Source organism: Malaclemys terrapin, chromosome 5 (assembly GCF_027887155.1).
Source record: "Malaclemys terrapin pileata isolate rMalTer1 chromosome 5, rMalTer1.hap1, whole genome shotgun sequence".
Lineage (NCBI taxonomy): Eukaryota > Metazoa > Chordata > Testudines > Emydidae > Malaclemys > Malaclemys terrapin.
In genome coordinates, this window is record NC_071509.1 from 51,940,306 (window position 1) to 51,954,679 (window position 14,374).

Here is a 14,374-nt window from a genome sequence, read left to right on the forward strand (position 1 = left end):
TGTCCTTGGTCTGGGACAGAGCCTCTAGCAGAGCCCTTCATTACTCGTTGTAGTGCCTTTAGATGTTTTAGGTTTCCGTTTAAGATAGTTGTTCGCAGTTTTTCTCCCTCTTTTATTCTCCCTCTCTGTTATTTCCTAGTAGAGATTCCAGAGTCCTTCCCAATCGGGAAGTTCTCCCCTCACAGGACTGTGCCCGGATCGCCTGAGGTGCCTCTCTTGTTGTGAGGCCATTCCCTTGAGTGATGGGCACTCCCAGTGCATTTTGGGCCTGGGAGAGAGGTACATATATCAGCAGTTGCTCCCACTGCCTTAACTTAAAGGCACAGACCAAAAAAGACTGTGACCCCCAACTCAAGTTATTATGATGAAGAACACATTATGGCCTGCCTCAGACCCTTGTCCTGAGACCTCTTTTCTGCAGCACTGACCCCCCTCGGCATCATCAACTGCCGACCCTGACTCCTCGTGCACTGTGAAGGGAGTCTGCTCTCTCCAGTCCAGAAGACAAAATGTGCATTCTGGGCACTCTCCAAGGAGCCACCCCAAAAAAGACCATCCCAGCGAGATCTGTGACTGCCATGTCTTCTTCACTGAGTTGTAGCTGTTCTGACCACGTGAGTACCTCCAGTACCGGGACTAGTGGCAGGCCCAAAGACCCTAAGAGGACAGGACCATATGAGAGGATTCCATCACGTGAGACCGACAAGGGTAATGATAGACTACTCCACTGCACAACCTTCCATCATACCCCACAGCATGGTGCATCGTAAATCCCATATACATCCCCGATAACGGGAGTGCACAACTGAACCAGGTCCTTGGTATGGTCACCCATGGATGCCACCTAACATGCCTATTCCACCACAATGGCCATATTGGGACTCATGGGGGTGTATAGTCAATCCTTTCTTCAACCATCATCTCACAGGAGGGCCTTAAATAGCCGCTTTCCATCTTCCTCGGTATCCAGGCCTCTGGAGCCAGAGCTAGAATTTCTGAAGAAGCAAGAAGTGGAATTAGAGGAAGAAGGCAGACCACTGACCAACATCTTGTCCTCTCCATATGAGGCAATCCTGCCACCGCCTCCCACTACAGATGACTTTAGACACTTCCAAGAACTCTTTCAACACAGACAAGTGCAGTGGACACTCTACAGATCCCACTAGAGGAAGTCTGTGAGCAATAACATAAGTTGTTAGATATCTTACAGACCTTCACATCGGCAAGAATCGCGCTTCCTGTTAGACCTAGTTAAGGTAATCTGGCAGACCCCTGCGTCCATACCACCAGTCTGCAAGCGGGTGGACAAAAAATATCCTTGCAAAAAAGAGAGAGGGCTTTTATTTTCCCATCCTATTCCTAATTCCCTCATAGTTAATGCAGTGAACGAGAGAGGGAAATAACATCATTCTTGGAAAAACTCCTACAATAAAGAATGGAAGAGGCTAGACCTCTTCAGCCGCAAGGCCTACTCATCCACCACACTCCAGTTCAGGATTGCTACTTACAAGGCGCTTCTATAAATTATAACCATTTGAACTACTCTAAGTTCACTGATTTCCTGTAACATATCCTGGACAACAAGAAGGAGCGATTTCAGGCACTCATAATTAAAAGACAGCTGTTGGGACAAACAGTGCTACCGGCCTCTCTGGATGCACCTGACACTGCAGCCCAATCCATAGCCACAGCTATAGTCATGAGACACGCCTCGTGGCTACATCTATGGGGGTTCCCCAAAGAAGTACAGATCACAGTGGAGGATATCCTGTTTGGGGGTCCCAAACTTTTCACTGAGCATATAGACAAGTCCCTTCATTCCCTGAAGAATTTGAGGGCAACACTATGCTCCCTCAGCATTTATACACCAACACCAAAACAAAGACAAAGTAGATGTCAAACTATTGCTAGTTCTCGTCCTCCACTTTTTGGCCCCTAACAATACTACAACCCACAATGTTGATGCCAGAGACCCCCTCCTAAACATAAGCAGGGACCAGCTCAGTCAACTGCTCCTCATCCTTCCTCCTCCAAGCAGCAGTTTTGAAAGTTAGGTCAAGGCCCTGAGAGCTCTCCCCTTGAATCAAATGCAGCAACCGTCCACGTTATCTCACCAGTTTGGCAGCCATTTGACCCTGTTCATAGAATCATAGAATATCAGGGTTGGAAGGGACCTCAGGAGGTCATCTAGTCCACCCCCCTGCTCTAAGCAGGACCAATCCCCAGACAGATTTTTGCCCCTTATCCCTAAATGGCCCCCTCAAGGATTGAACTCCTCCCCCCAAATATACATATTTCATAGAGCTGGAATCTTCCTTGATTCAACAAGTGGTGGATGCTGAACACTTTTCCTCCCAGGCTCCAATGACTGTCGGAGTGGCCAGTCTTTCTTGATGTAGTGGGAATCTCTTGCATGACTATCCCATTCGCAGAGAAAACAGCAGTACTTTGTGTATCCAGTCTGCAGACCAAGCAAGAGAGCAACAACCTTCAAATCGCCACAAAGCTGCCACTGATGTTGGTCATAGTTTATGCACCTCAAAAGTTGTTTCATGTTGTCATAGGTTTCCTTCATATGGACTGCATGACCAACTGGAATTGATGGTAAAACATTGCCATTATGCAGTAAAACAGCTTTAAGACTCGTCTTCGATGAATCAATGAACAGTCTCCACTCATCTGGATCGTGAACGACGTTGAGGGCTGCCATCACACCGTCGATGTTGTTGCAGGCTATAAGATCACCTTCCATGAAGAAGAATGGGACAAGATCCTTTTGAGGGTCATGGAACATGGAAACCCTAACATCACCTGCCAGGAGATTCCACTGCTGTAGTCTGGAGCCCAACAGCTCTGCCTTACTCTTGGGTAGTTCCAAATCCCTGACAAGGTCATTCAGTTCACCTTGTGTTATGAGGTGTGGTTCAGAGGAGGAGGATGGGAGAAAATGTGGGTCCTGTGACATTGATGGTTCAGGACCAGAAGTTTCATCCTCTTCCTCTTCCTCATCTGACTCAAGTGAGAATGGTTCTGGTGCATCAGGAACTGGCAGTCCTTCTCCGTGGGGTACTGGGCGTATAGCTGATGGAATGTTTGGATAATGCACAGTCCACTTTTTCTTCTTTGACACACTGTTCCCAACTGGAGGCACCATGCAGAAGTAACAGTTGCTGGTATGATCTGTTGGCTCTCTCCAAATCATTGGCACTGCAAAAGGCATAGATTTCCTGTTCAACCACTGGTGAAGATTTGTTGCACAAGTGTTGCAGCATATGTGTGGGGCCTACCTCTTGTCCTGATCTCCAATTTTGCAGCCAAAATAAAGGTGATAGGGTTTCTTAACCATAGTGGTTATACTGCGCTTCTGTGATGCAAAAGTCACTTCACCACAAACATAGCAGAAGTTATCTGCACTGTTCACACAAGTACGAGGCATCTCTGCTCACTTTGGCTAAACAGAAATGTGTCCCTTTGCAAAATCAAACACTGACAAATAAGAGAGCACGACACTGGATGATTTCTAGAGCTGATATAGGGCAATTTGTTCAGCAGAGTGATGTAAGCTTCGTTATGATTGCATCATCCATGACTTCTAGGAATAACATGATACAATTCATATCCTGTATGACGCAATACCAGCTTCAGATTGCATCATTCATTGTTTTGCCTAAAAAGCAAGTCCTGTCCAAACCCAGTCATAGATTTATTCATAGATCCAGTCAAAGATGTATTTTAGTCATTTCTGGTTTATATTGAGATCCCTTCCCTTTATAACTCACTTATCCTCCGCCATTCCCAAGTCAAGGGTCGTATATACTGACCTAATAGCATATCTTGAAAACTAGAGCCAATCAACAATTTTAAGCATCATTTTCGTTCTCAGTGACCCAGAATTAGTAAAGTTTGACTACATTTATTTCAGAAGCATTTTGGCTTTGGAGCAGTGTAATAGGACAACTGGAATTTATCAGAGCACAGTTGGACACAATAGAGGTCAAAGCCTTCCTTCCAACTCACAGATTCAACACAATTGTCAGTCTAATTTCCAAGGTGCAAACCAGTCCACAGATCTCTGCCTGAACTCACAGGCAATTACTCAGTAATACGGCAACAGTTACATTCATTGTCAAACATGCCAGATTGCCTATGCACTGCCTCTAGGGCTGGCTTCGAACAGTCTACTACCACACAGACAGAACCTGAACAAATCGCTATCGGTACCACTTAAGATCAAACTCTCATTAGAAGAATGGTGGACAAAGCCCCAGAATGTCGGCGGGGAGGGAGGGGATCCCCCTTTTCCAACTTCCTCTGTCATTGCTCCTGACGACAGAGGCTCCCTTCTTGGTTGGGGTGCACATTTACAGAACCACACAATACAGGGCAAATGGTCCCCTTTAGAATCTATGCTCCACATCAATCTTTTAGAGCTACGTGCCGTCTGCAATACATGCCTCCACTGTCTTCCATTGATCAAGAACAAAGCATTAGAGTATTGACAGACAATGTCTCCTGCATGTTTTACATCAATAGGTTAAGGGGGATCCAGTCTCAGTCCCTATGCACTGAAGCCCATAAGGTTGTGGAACAGGTGTATCCGACACAGTATCCATATCTCTGCCGTGTACCTACCTGGCCACCAGAACACCACAGCAGAGTCGCCAAGCAAAAAGTTCACACAAGATCACAAGTGGGAGATACACCCGCCAACTCTACAGACTATTTTCAACCAATGGGGGTTTCCGAGCATAGACCTGTTCGCCATACCCGTCAATGCCAAATGCTCACATTTCTGCATGAGCACGGGCCTTGGCCACCAATCCCTCAGAGACACGTGCCTTATTACATGGAACACACCTTTTCCATACTCCTTTCCCCCTTCTTTTCAGAGTATTGCACAAGATACAAGTAGAACAGGGCAGAGTCATTCTGATAGCTCCGAACTGGCCCCTGCAAATATGGTACCCTTATCTCCTGTGCATGGTGGTCTGTCCTCCTATAACCCTTCACCCGGAGCCACACCTCCTCTCTCAGCATGCAGGCACAATTCTCCACCCCAACCTGGAAATTCATCTGAAGGCCTGATTCCTTCATGGTTTCAGCTCCTGAGATGACCTGCTTTATGGACATACAAGAAATACAAGAAATCCTTTAAAATAGTAGATGTGCAACCACTCGCTAGACTTGCCTACAAAAATGGAAAAGATTCCAGCCCTAGTGTGACACTAAGCATACTCCAGCGTTTCATGCTCCCCTGCCACTCTTTCTGGACTACATACTCAAACTCAAAAAATCAGGACTCTATTTGAATTCTATTTGCATACACCTGGCTGCCATCACCACCTTCCACTGCATAGTAGAAGACCATTGTGTTTTTACCCATCCTATGACCAAACAATTTCTAAGGGCCTCCAAAATATCCTGAGGTTCGAGATCCAACCCCGTCTTGGACCTTAGCTTAGTCCTACGCTGCTTCACCAACTCCCCATTTGAATTGATGGCCTCCTGTTCCTATATCCACCTGCCCATGCAAATGCCTTTCTCATAGCAATCACATCTGCTCAATAAGTGGGTGAAACAGGTGCCCTTATGGTGCTCACCCTGTATACAATCTTCTACAAGAATACCGTCACATTACAACCCAACCTGAAATTCTTACCCAAAGTCTTATCTTCCTTTCACTTGAACCAATCGCGCCACCTTCCATCATTCTTCCCCAAGCTATATAAAAACAAACATGAGGCAATGCTACACACTCTGGAAGTAAGTGAGCAGTAGCCTTCTACCTCAAATGACCTAAATCATTCACACAATCACTGCGCTTATTCCTTTCTACAGCTGAAAGGTCAAAAGGATCTGCAGTATCAAAGCAAAGATTTTCAAAATGGATATCTCAATGCATTCACCATTGCAATCAACAAGATCATCTACAAACCTCAGCGGGAACTCATACATATTCTACCCGATCGCTGTCCACCTCAGTAGCCTTCCTGAATAACGGACATTTGTGGGGCTACCACCTGGTCTTCCTCAGACATATTCATACAACATTATGTGATTACCCATGACTCAACATCTGATACGTTACTTGGACACATCATCCTAGCCTCACTCTTCAATACTGCTCCGAAGCCTCAACCTTCCAACACTGCTAAAGTGAAGCACCCATAGGGACACCACTCAAAGAAGAAGACAGGGTTACTCAGCTTGTGCAGTAACTGAGTTTCTTCGAGATGTTTGTCCCTGTGAGTGCTCCATTACCTGCCCTCCTCCCCTCTGCTTAGAAGTTCAAACATGGACTCGACAGTGGTGAAGAAACAGGGTGGTTGGGTTGCACCATGCTATGTAGACGCTGCTCACGGCATGTGACAGGGAGGAGCGCAAATGCGGACCAACGGACACTGCTACCAAAGAAATCCAATCCCAGGCACAGGGGTGCAGGGGATGCCAGCACCCCTAAAGTGGAGCATCCATAGGGTCACATCTCAAGAAACCTCAGTTACTGCACAAAGTAGCTAACCCTCTCATCCTCTCCCTCAGGGATGTGGTCTTACAAGCACATAGGAAGTGCCTAATGACTACAGATGGAAATCAGGTGTAAAGTGACCAGGGAATTCCTAGTTTGCCAGTGGGGCACACAGGTCTTATTCCACCTGGAAGGTCCCAACATGCTGGACCATTCAAAATGTGATTTTTGTTTTGCATGTAGAAAAGCTGGTTTTGGTCATGTTTCGATTTTTCATAGTTCTTGCTGAATCCTTTGTCATATGCATTTGGTGGTAAGATCTCAAACTGTTAAATAAGAGGGATAAAAAAATAGTGTCAACTTTGAAATCTCTGTAGAATATTTTAAAATAATTTTCTATAGCTCTCTGTGGCAAATACAGAATATGAAAAAGATGTGATGAAAAAGGTTTTGGTCTTCATTTTTTAAGCTTGAAAGCATAGCAGGCATTTGACTACCTATGTTAAACTCATCAGAGGTAACATTCCATATTCCAAAGTTAACTTTTTACATTAGACATTAATCAGCAATTTTTTGATCTTGGGAACTAAATCTCAGGTAGGGGGAAATCCACTAAATTATTTTCTCTCTGGATTTGTTTTTTTGCTACAAAGTGGCAAAAATGTTAAGCTCCTTGAACTGTGCTGAACATTCTTATTTCAAGGGTGTCTTCGTTCAGGGAATTGTTGTCCAATTATTTAAAATTTGATACTTAATTTCTCTCTCTTTTCAGACCTGGCTTACCCATTTTAATGCCAATATGACATTTTTGTGATTTTTAGACATGGGGTGAAATTTCAGTTTATAATTAATAATATTTGAAGCACACAGAAGTTTAATTTATATTCAACAAGTATATTCGTAAAACCCCACCTATGCATAGGATTGCTCACATAAACTTCCTTTTTCTCAACCTACAATATGTTATCAATTTCAATTTTTTTTATTATAAGACATTTAAAACATTTTACTCTTTTTGATAGAAGGGATATATACTTTAAAATTTATCATTTAAGTGAAGGACTGAAGCAGTATCTAGAGCTAGACAGATGTTATGTAAGCTTTCCATAAGATCTGTTAGTGCTTCTCAATTCTGACCTGAAACAACCTTTTTATTCCAGACCTGAGCCTCTCATAACTAGACTGACTAGTCATGTTTAGTTTTTGTGACATGGGCTAAATTTATTCAGAATTAAGACACGCTTCCACTTTAGGCCAAATCAGGATTGGAATCCTGAACTAGAAAAGTAATGTGAACTATCCACCAAGTCTTTCTTAATTCTTAAGAAATAATTGCTAATTAGTTAATAATGTTAAATAATTAGCATTTCTAATGTTGTATACACTGCATAGGTTGGGAAATGTCTGAAGTGCTGTACCACACGGATGTGTGCCCCACTGCAGCTCCACTCCACAAGGGCCTAATGTCCTCTCTGAGTTTATTCAGCGCTGTCTCCTGTATAGTATTTTTAACCTGTGCTGCCCTCTCTCAGTATGACATGTTTTGGAAACTGGGGGTTGATATTTGCAGAATTTTTGGCTTAAATTCATATGACGTTTGATGCGGGAGAGTTTGATTGATCAACATTTTTTTTTCCCTTCATCAAAATGGCTGTGATGTGAGGAAATATGTAGTGGAATGGAAGTTTGATTATGCACTTTTTCCCTTCACAGCATCTCACAGTAGAGGAGAAATTGAGGGGTAAACTCATAAATTTCAAATCTGTTATACTGTTGGGATTCTGTTGTATACTACAATTGGGAGTCAGCAAAGTTTCTTTTTCTAGCGAAACTACTTCACCTTATTCTGGTGTTGGGCACCTAAGAGGAGTGAGGGAGTGTTGTGGATTCAACACAATAAGCACCTTGTGTGTTTCATGTAGCTTATTAAGTATTACCCCATACTCCTCAAACTGGTCATGGAACCGTCTGATTTAAGCCTTAATTAGTTCCCTATCTATTTCTTGTTTTTTATATAGGTATGTTGTAATTGTAGGTTTTACTTTGAGCCATAGTGTGAATGTGCATATGCTTTTGAATACATGTATATTTCTTTTAGATTTGAAGTAGTGTCTCCCACAACATCAGATCATGCTTTATCAATTTGTATACTCCCTCATCTTTGGTTGTAACTACAGTTAAGTTTTTATAATGCAAAACATTTGGAAGAGCATTGTTAGTCAACTCAATTGTATTACTTAGCAATGAATCATTATTATGAGTTAACCAATGGTAGCTATTGTTGTCCCATATTTTGACAGAGGAAATATTTTAACATATTGTGGAGAAACAGATGACATTCCTTGGCTTCCTTTATCATTTGTCCATTTGTTAAAGTGCTGTGTAATATTTTGGGAATTAGTATTCTGTAACTTCCAAGGAAATACTTCAAATTTTTACTCAAGATTTAACTGCCAATAACAGTCCCTAATTTTACTGCTCTACAGCAATAAAATCATGTAAAGCAATATATAGAGATCCGTGGTGAGACTTGGCAGTACTCGTTCAGGTGTTGATTTCCTTCCCCTTTTCCTCCCCTCCCCCCCCCCCCATAAGTCCATGCCCAGGCCTGGAGTAATCAGAGATGCAGTCGTCCTATTAGGGAAATGGCCACTGGAGCCATATTCTGGCAAATCAGTCTTCTCTCATCCAAATTCTCACTTCATTGAGATGTGGGGAATCTCTGTGAAGCTGGGTTCTAATCTGTGTAGAAGGCACATTCCCTGCACAGCCTCTGCAAATCCTTCCTCATTAGTGGAGCCACATGGATTCTTCTGCACATAGGGTCCCCAGTACCATGAAGGAAAAGACAGTAATATTTTGCTAGTAAATGTTTGCTTAGACTGAAAATGTGGAGCTTTAGTTTTTGCTTTAACTTAATGGCTTATAAATTCTAATTCCTTTTAGCTAGTTTCTGACTCTACAGACTGATGTGATCAAACTTTTTGTTTTCTTTCAGGAACTTAATTTGCAAAGATCTCCCCTTTATTTGCTGAGCTCTGGAAACTAAGAATTCATATGACATGTTGCTATTCAATCAATTTATCTTTATTGAACAACACAGGTGTCAAATTGCACCTATGACATTGCATCTGTTTTTTAACCAAGTAATAAATAATACCCAGCTCTTACATAGAGCTTTTTCATAAGGAGTTCTCAAAGCAAGGAGAAGGCAGATTGGATTATTGGCAGCGGGTGCATAAGAAGATAATGTTTGTTAAAATCTATTGTGTTTTCTGTTGGACTAAACTCAAATAGGTATCACTATCAACTTCTTATTTCATGGAACACTTCACTGACTTTCTGTGTGTGTGTTTTAGTAGGACAGGAACATGTTGCAGTACCCGCTTTAACTAAGATGTTATGAAGCCTTACCAAAGCTACAATATTTTACAAAATCTCTTACAGTGCATTGAGGCCTCCTATATATATCTAGTTTCTTCCTTCATGGCTGTTACTGCATGTCATCATTAAGACTTACTGAAGCTTTCACTGAACATGCTCAAATGCTTTTTAACACCTCAGAAGTGCTGATAAGAAATAGCCACTATGTTCTTTCAAAAACTTAATTTATAAAGTGTGAGCTCAAAACTGCATAACTATAACATGCCATCCAGACGAGGATTAAGTATAATAAACGTTCACTATCTTTGATTTTCATACAAAGTTTGTTATTGCATAATAAACTGTGCATAGATTTAATAAGATGCTGCTAACTTCTCCTTTTCCTCCACCCCAGTACACCCTTATGTCAAAATACCAAGACTTCAAATCTAAAGCTACAACCGTCCTTATATTCTACCCCTTAGGTTAAACAACTTTAACATCTTTTTAACATACGTTGTAGATGGTATTTATGAATCCTGACCAATACGTTAAGTCTGGTTTGCTATTTGTTGTGTAAACGTTAGAATGTGTGGGTTTTTTCCCCCAGGCTGCTTTAACATTTCACTGGCATGTGAAAGATTTTTCTTTTCTTCTCATCAGTGATGAAGAACGATATAGGTATAGAGAATATGCAGAAAGAGGCTATGAGCGTCACAGAACAAGCAGAGAGAAAGAGGAACGACACAGAGAAAGGAGACATAGAGAAAAAGAAGAGACCAGACACAAATCATCTCGAAGGTTTGATCTTTAATAGTATATGAAAAAGACTTGATCTGTAGAAAAATGACAGTTGGAGTATCATGAAAAGGTTGCAAAGATCCCGATATGCTGCCTGCAGCAAATCTGCTATGTAAAAGATGTGTAGCTGACAAGAGATGTTGATCCAAGGTTACTGTGTAATGTCTCTACCAGCTTCAGCTGGGGCAGTGTGTAAAATCCCTTGTCTGGACCTTACTGGTATACTTCATATAAGGAGAATGAGTGAGGGTGGGAACAAAAACATTACAAGAATCACAGTAGGGACTTTCTTAAGCTGTAAGAAAAAAGCCTTGTAGTTAGAATATGAGAGAAAGGGGAGAGGATTTTTTAATGAATCTGTAAACTCAGGGGTTGTACCGTGTGACTGGAGAATTGCTAACATAGTTTCTATTTTTAAGAAGGGGGGTGGGGGTGGAAAGTGATCCGGGTAACTACAGGCCTGTTAGTTTGACATCTGTAGTATGCAAGGTCTTGGAAAAAATTTTGAAGGAGAAAGTAGTTAAGGACATTGAAGTCAATGGTAATTGGGACAAAATACAACATGGTTTTACAAAAGGTAGATCATGCCAAACCAACCTGATCTCCTCCTTTGAGAAGGTAACAGATTTTTTAGATAAAGGAAACGCAGTGGATCTAATTTACCTCGATTTCAGTTAGGCATTTGATACAGTTCCACACTTTTTTTTTTTTAAACCAGGAATGGGGAATTATTAGTTACATTGGAAAAGATGGGGATTGATATGAAAATTGAAAGGTGGATAAGGAACTGGTTAAAGGGTCATACTGAAAGGTGAACTGTCAGGCTGGAGGGAGGTTACTAGTGGAGTTCCTCAGGGATCAGTTTTGGGACCAATCTTATTTAATCTTTTTATTACTGACCTTGGCACAAAAAGTGGGAGTGTGCTAATAAAGTTTGCAGATGTCACAAAGCTGAGAGCTATTACCAATACATAGAAGGACCAGGATATCATACAGGAAGATCTGGATGACCTTGTAAACTGGAGTAATAGTAATAGGATGAAATTTAATAGTGAAAAGTGCAAGGTCATGCATTTAAGGATTAATAACAAGAATTTTTGTTATAAGATGGGGATGCATCAGTTGGAAGTAACAGAGGAGGAGAAGGACCTCGGAGTATTGGTTGATCACAGGATGACTATGAGCTGCCAATGTGATATGGCCGTGAAAAAATCTAATGTGGTCTTGGGATGCATCAGGCGAGGTATTTCCAGTAGAGATAAGGAGGTGTTAGTAGCATATATACAGGCACTGGTGAGACCTCATCTGGAATACTATGTGCAGTTCTGGTCTCCCATGTTTAGAAAGATGAATTCAAACTGGAACAGGTATAGAGAAGGGCTGCTAGGATGATTCGAGGAATGGAAAACCTGTCTTACGAAAGGAGACCTGTCTTATGAAAAGAGCTTGGCTTGTTTATCCTAACCAAAAGAAGGCTGAGGGGAGATATGATTGCTCTCTATAAATATATCAGAGGAATAAATATCAGGGAGGGAGAGGAATTATTTAAGCTCAGTACTATTGTGGATACACGAAGAAATGGATATAAACTGGCCATCAGGAAGTTTAGACTTGAAATTAGATGAAGGTTTCTAACCATCAGAGGAGTGAAGTTCTGAAACAGCCTTCCAAGGGAACAGTGGGGGCAAAAGACATATCTGGCTTCAAGACTAAGCTTGATAAGTTTATTGAGGGGAAGGTATGATGGGATAGCCTAATTTTGGCAATTAATTGAACTTTGACTATTAGCAGTAAATATGCCCAATGGCCTGTGATGAGAAGTTAGATGGAGTGGGATCTGAGTCACTACAGAGAATTCTTTTCTGGGTTTCTGGCTGGTGAGTCTTGCCCACATGCGCAGCGTTTAGCTGATCGCCATATTTGGGGTCAGGAACGAATTTTCCTCCAGGGCAGATTGGCAGAGGCCTGAGGTGTTTTTTGCCTTCCTCTGCAGTGTGGGGCATGGGTCATTTGCTGGAGGATTCTCTGCACCTTGAAGTCTTTAAACCACGATTTGAGGACTTCAGTAGCTCACACATAGGTTAGAGGTTTATTACAGGAGTGGGTGGGTGAGATTCTGTGGCCTGTGTTGTGCAGGAGGTCAGACTAGATGATCATAATGGTCCCTTCTGACAAAGTCTATGACCCTATGATTTGTCATTCCTGTTTTTTTTTAAAAAAATAGCGTGGATGCATATTTTTTATTAAAAATGAAGCTTGATTGTGATGCACATTTATGTTCTGATGATCACTTCCTATTCGTCTTTGTCCACATTTTCTAGTACTGCACATGACATTAAAACTGCAGGTGTCAGTTTTCTTATAAGGAAGCAAGAGGCAGATTTCTCATACGTTATGTTTGAGGGCCTATTTAATAGCAGAGTATGCATCTGTCTGAGCATTTTCCTCTCTTTGTCTTAGTAACAGCAGGCGTCGTCATGACAGTGAAGAAGGGGACAGCCACAGGAGGCATAAACACAAAAAATCCAAAAGAAGCAAAGAAGGAAAAGAAGCTAGTGGTGAACCTGCCCCTGAACAGGAAAACACTGAAGCTGCTCCAGTGGAATAGGCATGTGTGATATTTGCTTACTTGCATATATTAGTGCCAGAAATAGATTACTATAAATCTTATTTTTCTGGGTATTAAAGAAATTTGCTCTTAATCTTGTTCTGTTAGTACAAAATATAAGGTTAATTTGTTTTTTGAAAATAAAAGAGTGAATTTTTCATGTTAAGTTAAGATTCATGGATTGACTTTGTCTTATTTTTAAGATACTATAAAAAAAAGTGCAGCGGTGGCTTCTGAGGTTTAGAGGGTGGTGCTGTTGCAGTACCCTACCCCCAAAATACTGAACTCAGTCTCTTGTTGCCTAAGCCAGTAAGAGCTGTGGAAGTTTATTCTTCTCCTGGGTTGAGGTTGGTTTGCATTCATGTTACTGCATACTAATACCTACCAATACATCTGTAACCGTGCTCATGGATCTCTGAAGTTTATATAATGAACTCAAAGGGCAAAGCTAAACAGGTCATCCTTTTGTGTGCCATAGGAGAAGAGCGAGAGGCATTTGAGAAACTTTTGCTGGAAGGTATGGCAAAAACATAAAATATGCACATTATTTTTCATGTGATTGGAGAGTATGACCATTACACTTTATTTGTAATATAAGTAAAAGGTTTTAACACAACTTTCAAATGTATGTGTGTGTGTGCAGGAGGATTACTTAAGTAGCTCATAGAATTGGAGGTTAGATAATTACTTTTGGTTTCTATTAACTGGTTATCCATCAATTCTGCTGCTCTGACCTATGTAAAATGAAGTTGGTCTTAGCATATTTGAGAGACAGCCGTCCAAATCACAATAAAAATTAATGGCCTGATCCTTTCCCCCTTTAAAGTTAATGGGAAAGAGCACCTGACTTCAGAATATTGATAATTTCCATAGAGACACCTATAATTGTTTGAGCAAAGAAAATAAATTACCATCTCACTTTTGGACATAATCCCTCCAGAAAATGTTTGTCTACTGATTATCCACTATCCAAGTGGATAAATTAGTAGTCAATCTGACAATACTTAAACACTATTTTATCCGTGAATTTTAAAAAATTAAGCATGAAGTCCTAATCTTGCTGGGTTATCTGCAGTTAATCAGAAACTTTGGGAAGAATTATAGTTACTGTTTTCTTGAAGAAAAGAACATGTCTG

At 41.3% G+C, this 14,374-nt stretch overlaps 1 protein-coding gene across 9 annotated transcripts in view; it reads left to right on the forward strand.

Annotated features, from left to right (window-relative positions):
* The window catches only part of FIP1L1 (factor interacting with PAPOLA and CPSF1), a 74,060-nt gene extending 60,651 nt beyond the window's left edge, over positions 1 to 13,409 (forward strand). For all 9 annotated transcript variants that reach the window (XM_054029110.1, XM_054029109.1, XM_054029108.1 and 6 more), the window contains 2 exons: positions 10,493 to 10,630; positions 13,091 to 13,409. In XM_054029110.1, the coding sequence (XP_053885085.1) occupies positions 10,493 to 10,630; positions 13,091 to 13,238 (286 nt within the window). In that variant the 3' untranslated portion in view covers positions 13,239 to 13,409. The remainder of the gene's footprint in view (positions 1 to 10,492; positions 10,631 to 13,090) is intronic.
* The last annotated feature ends 965 nt before the right edge of the window (positions 13,410 to 14,374 follow it).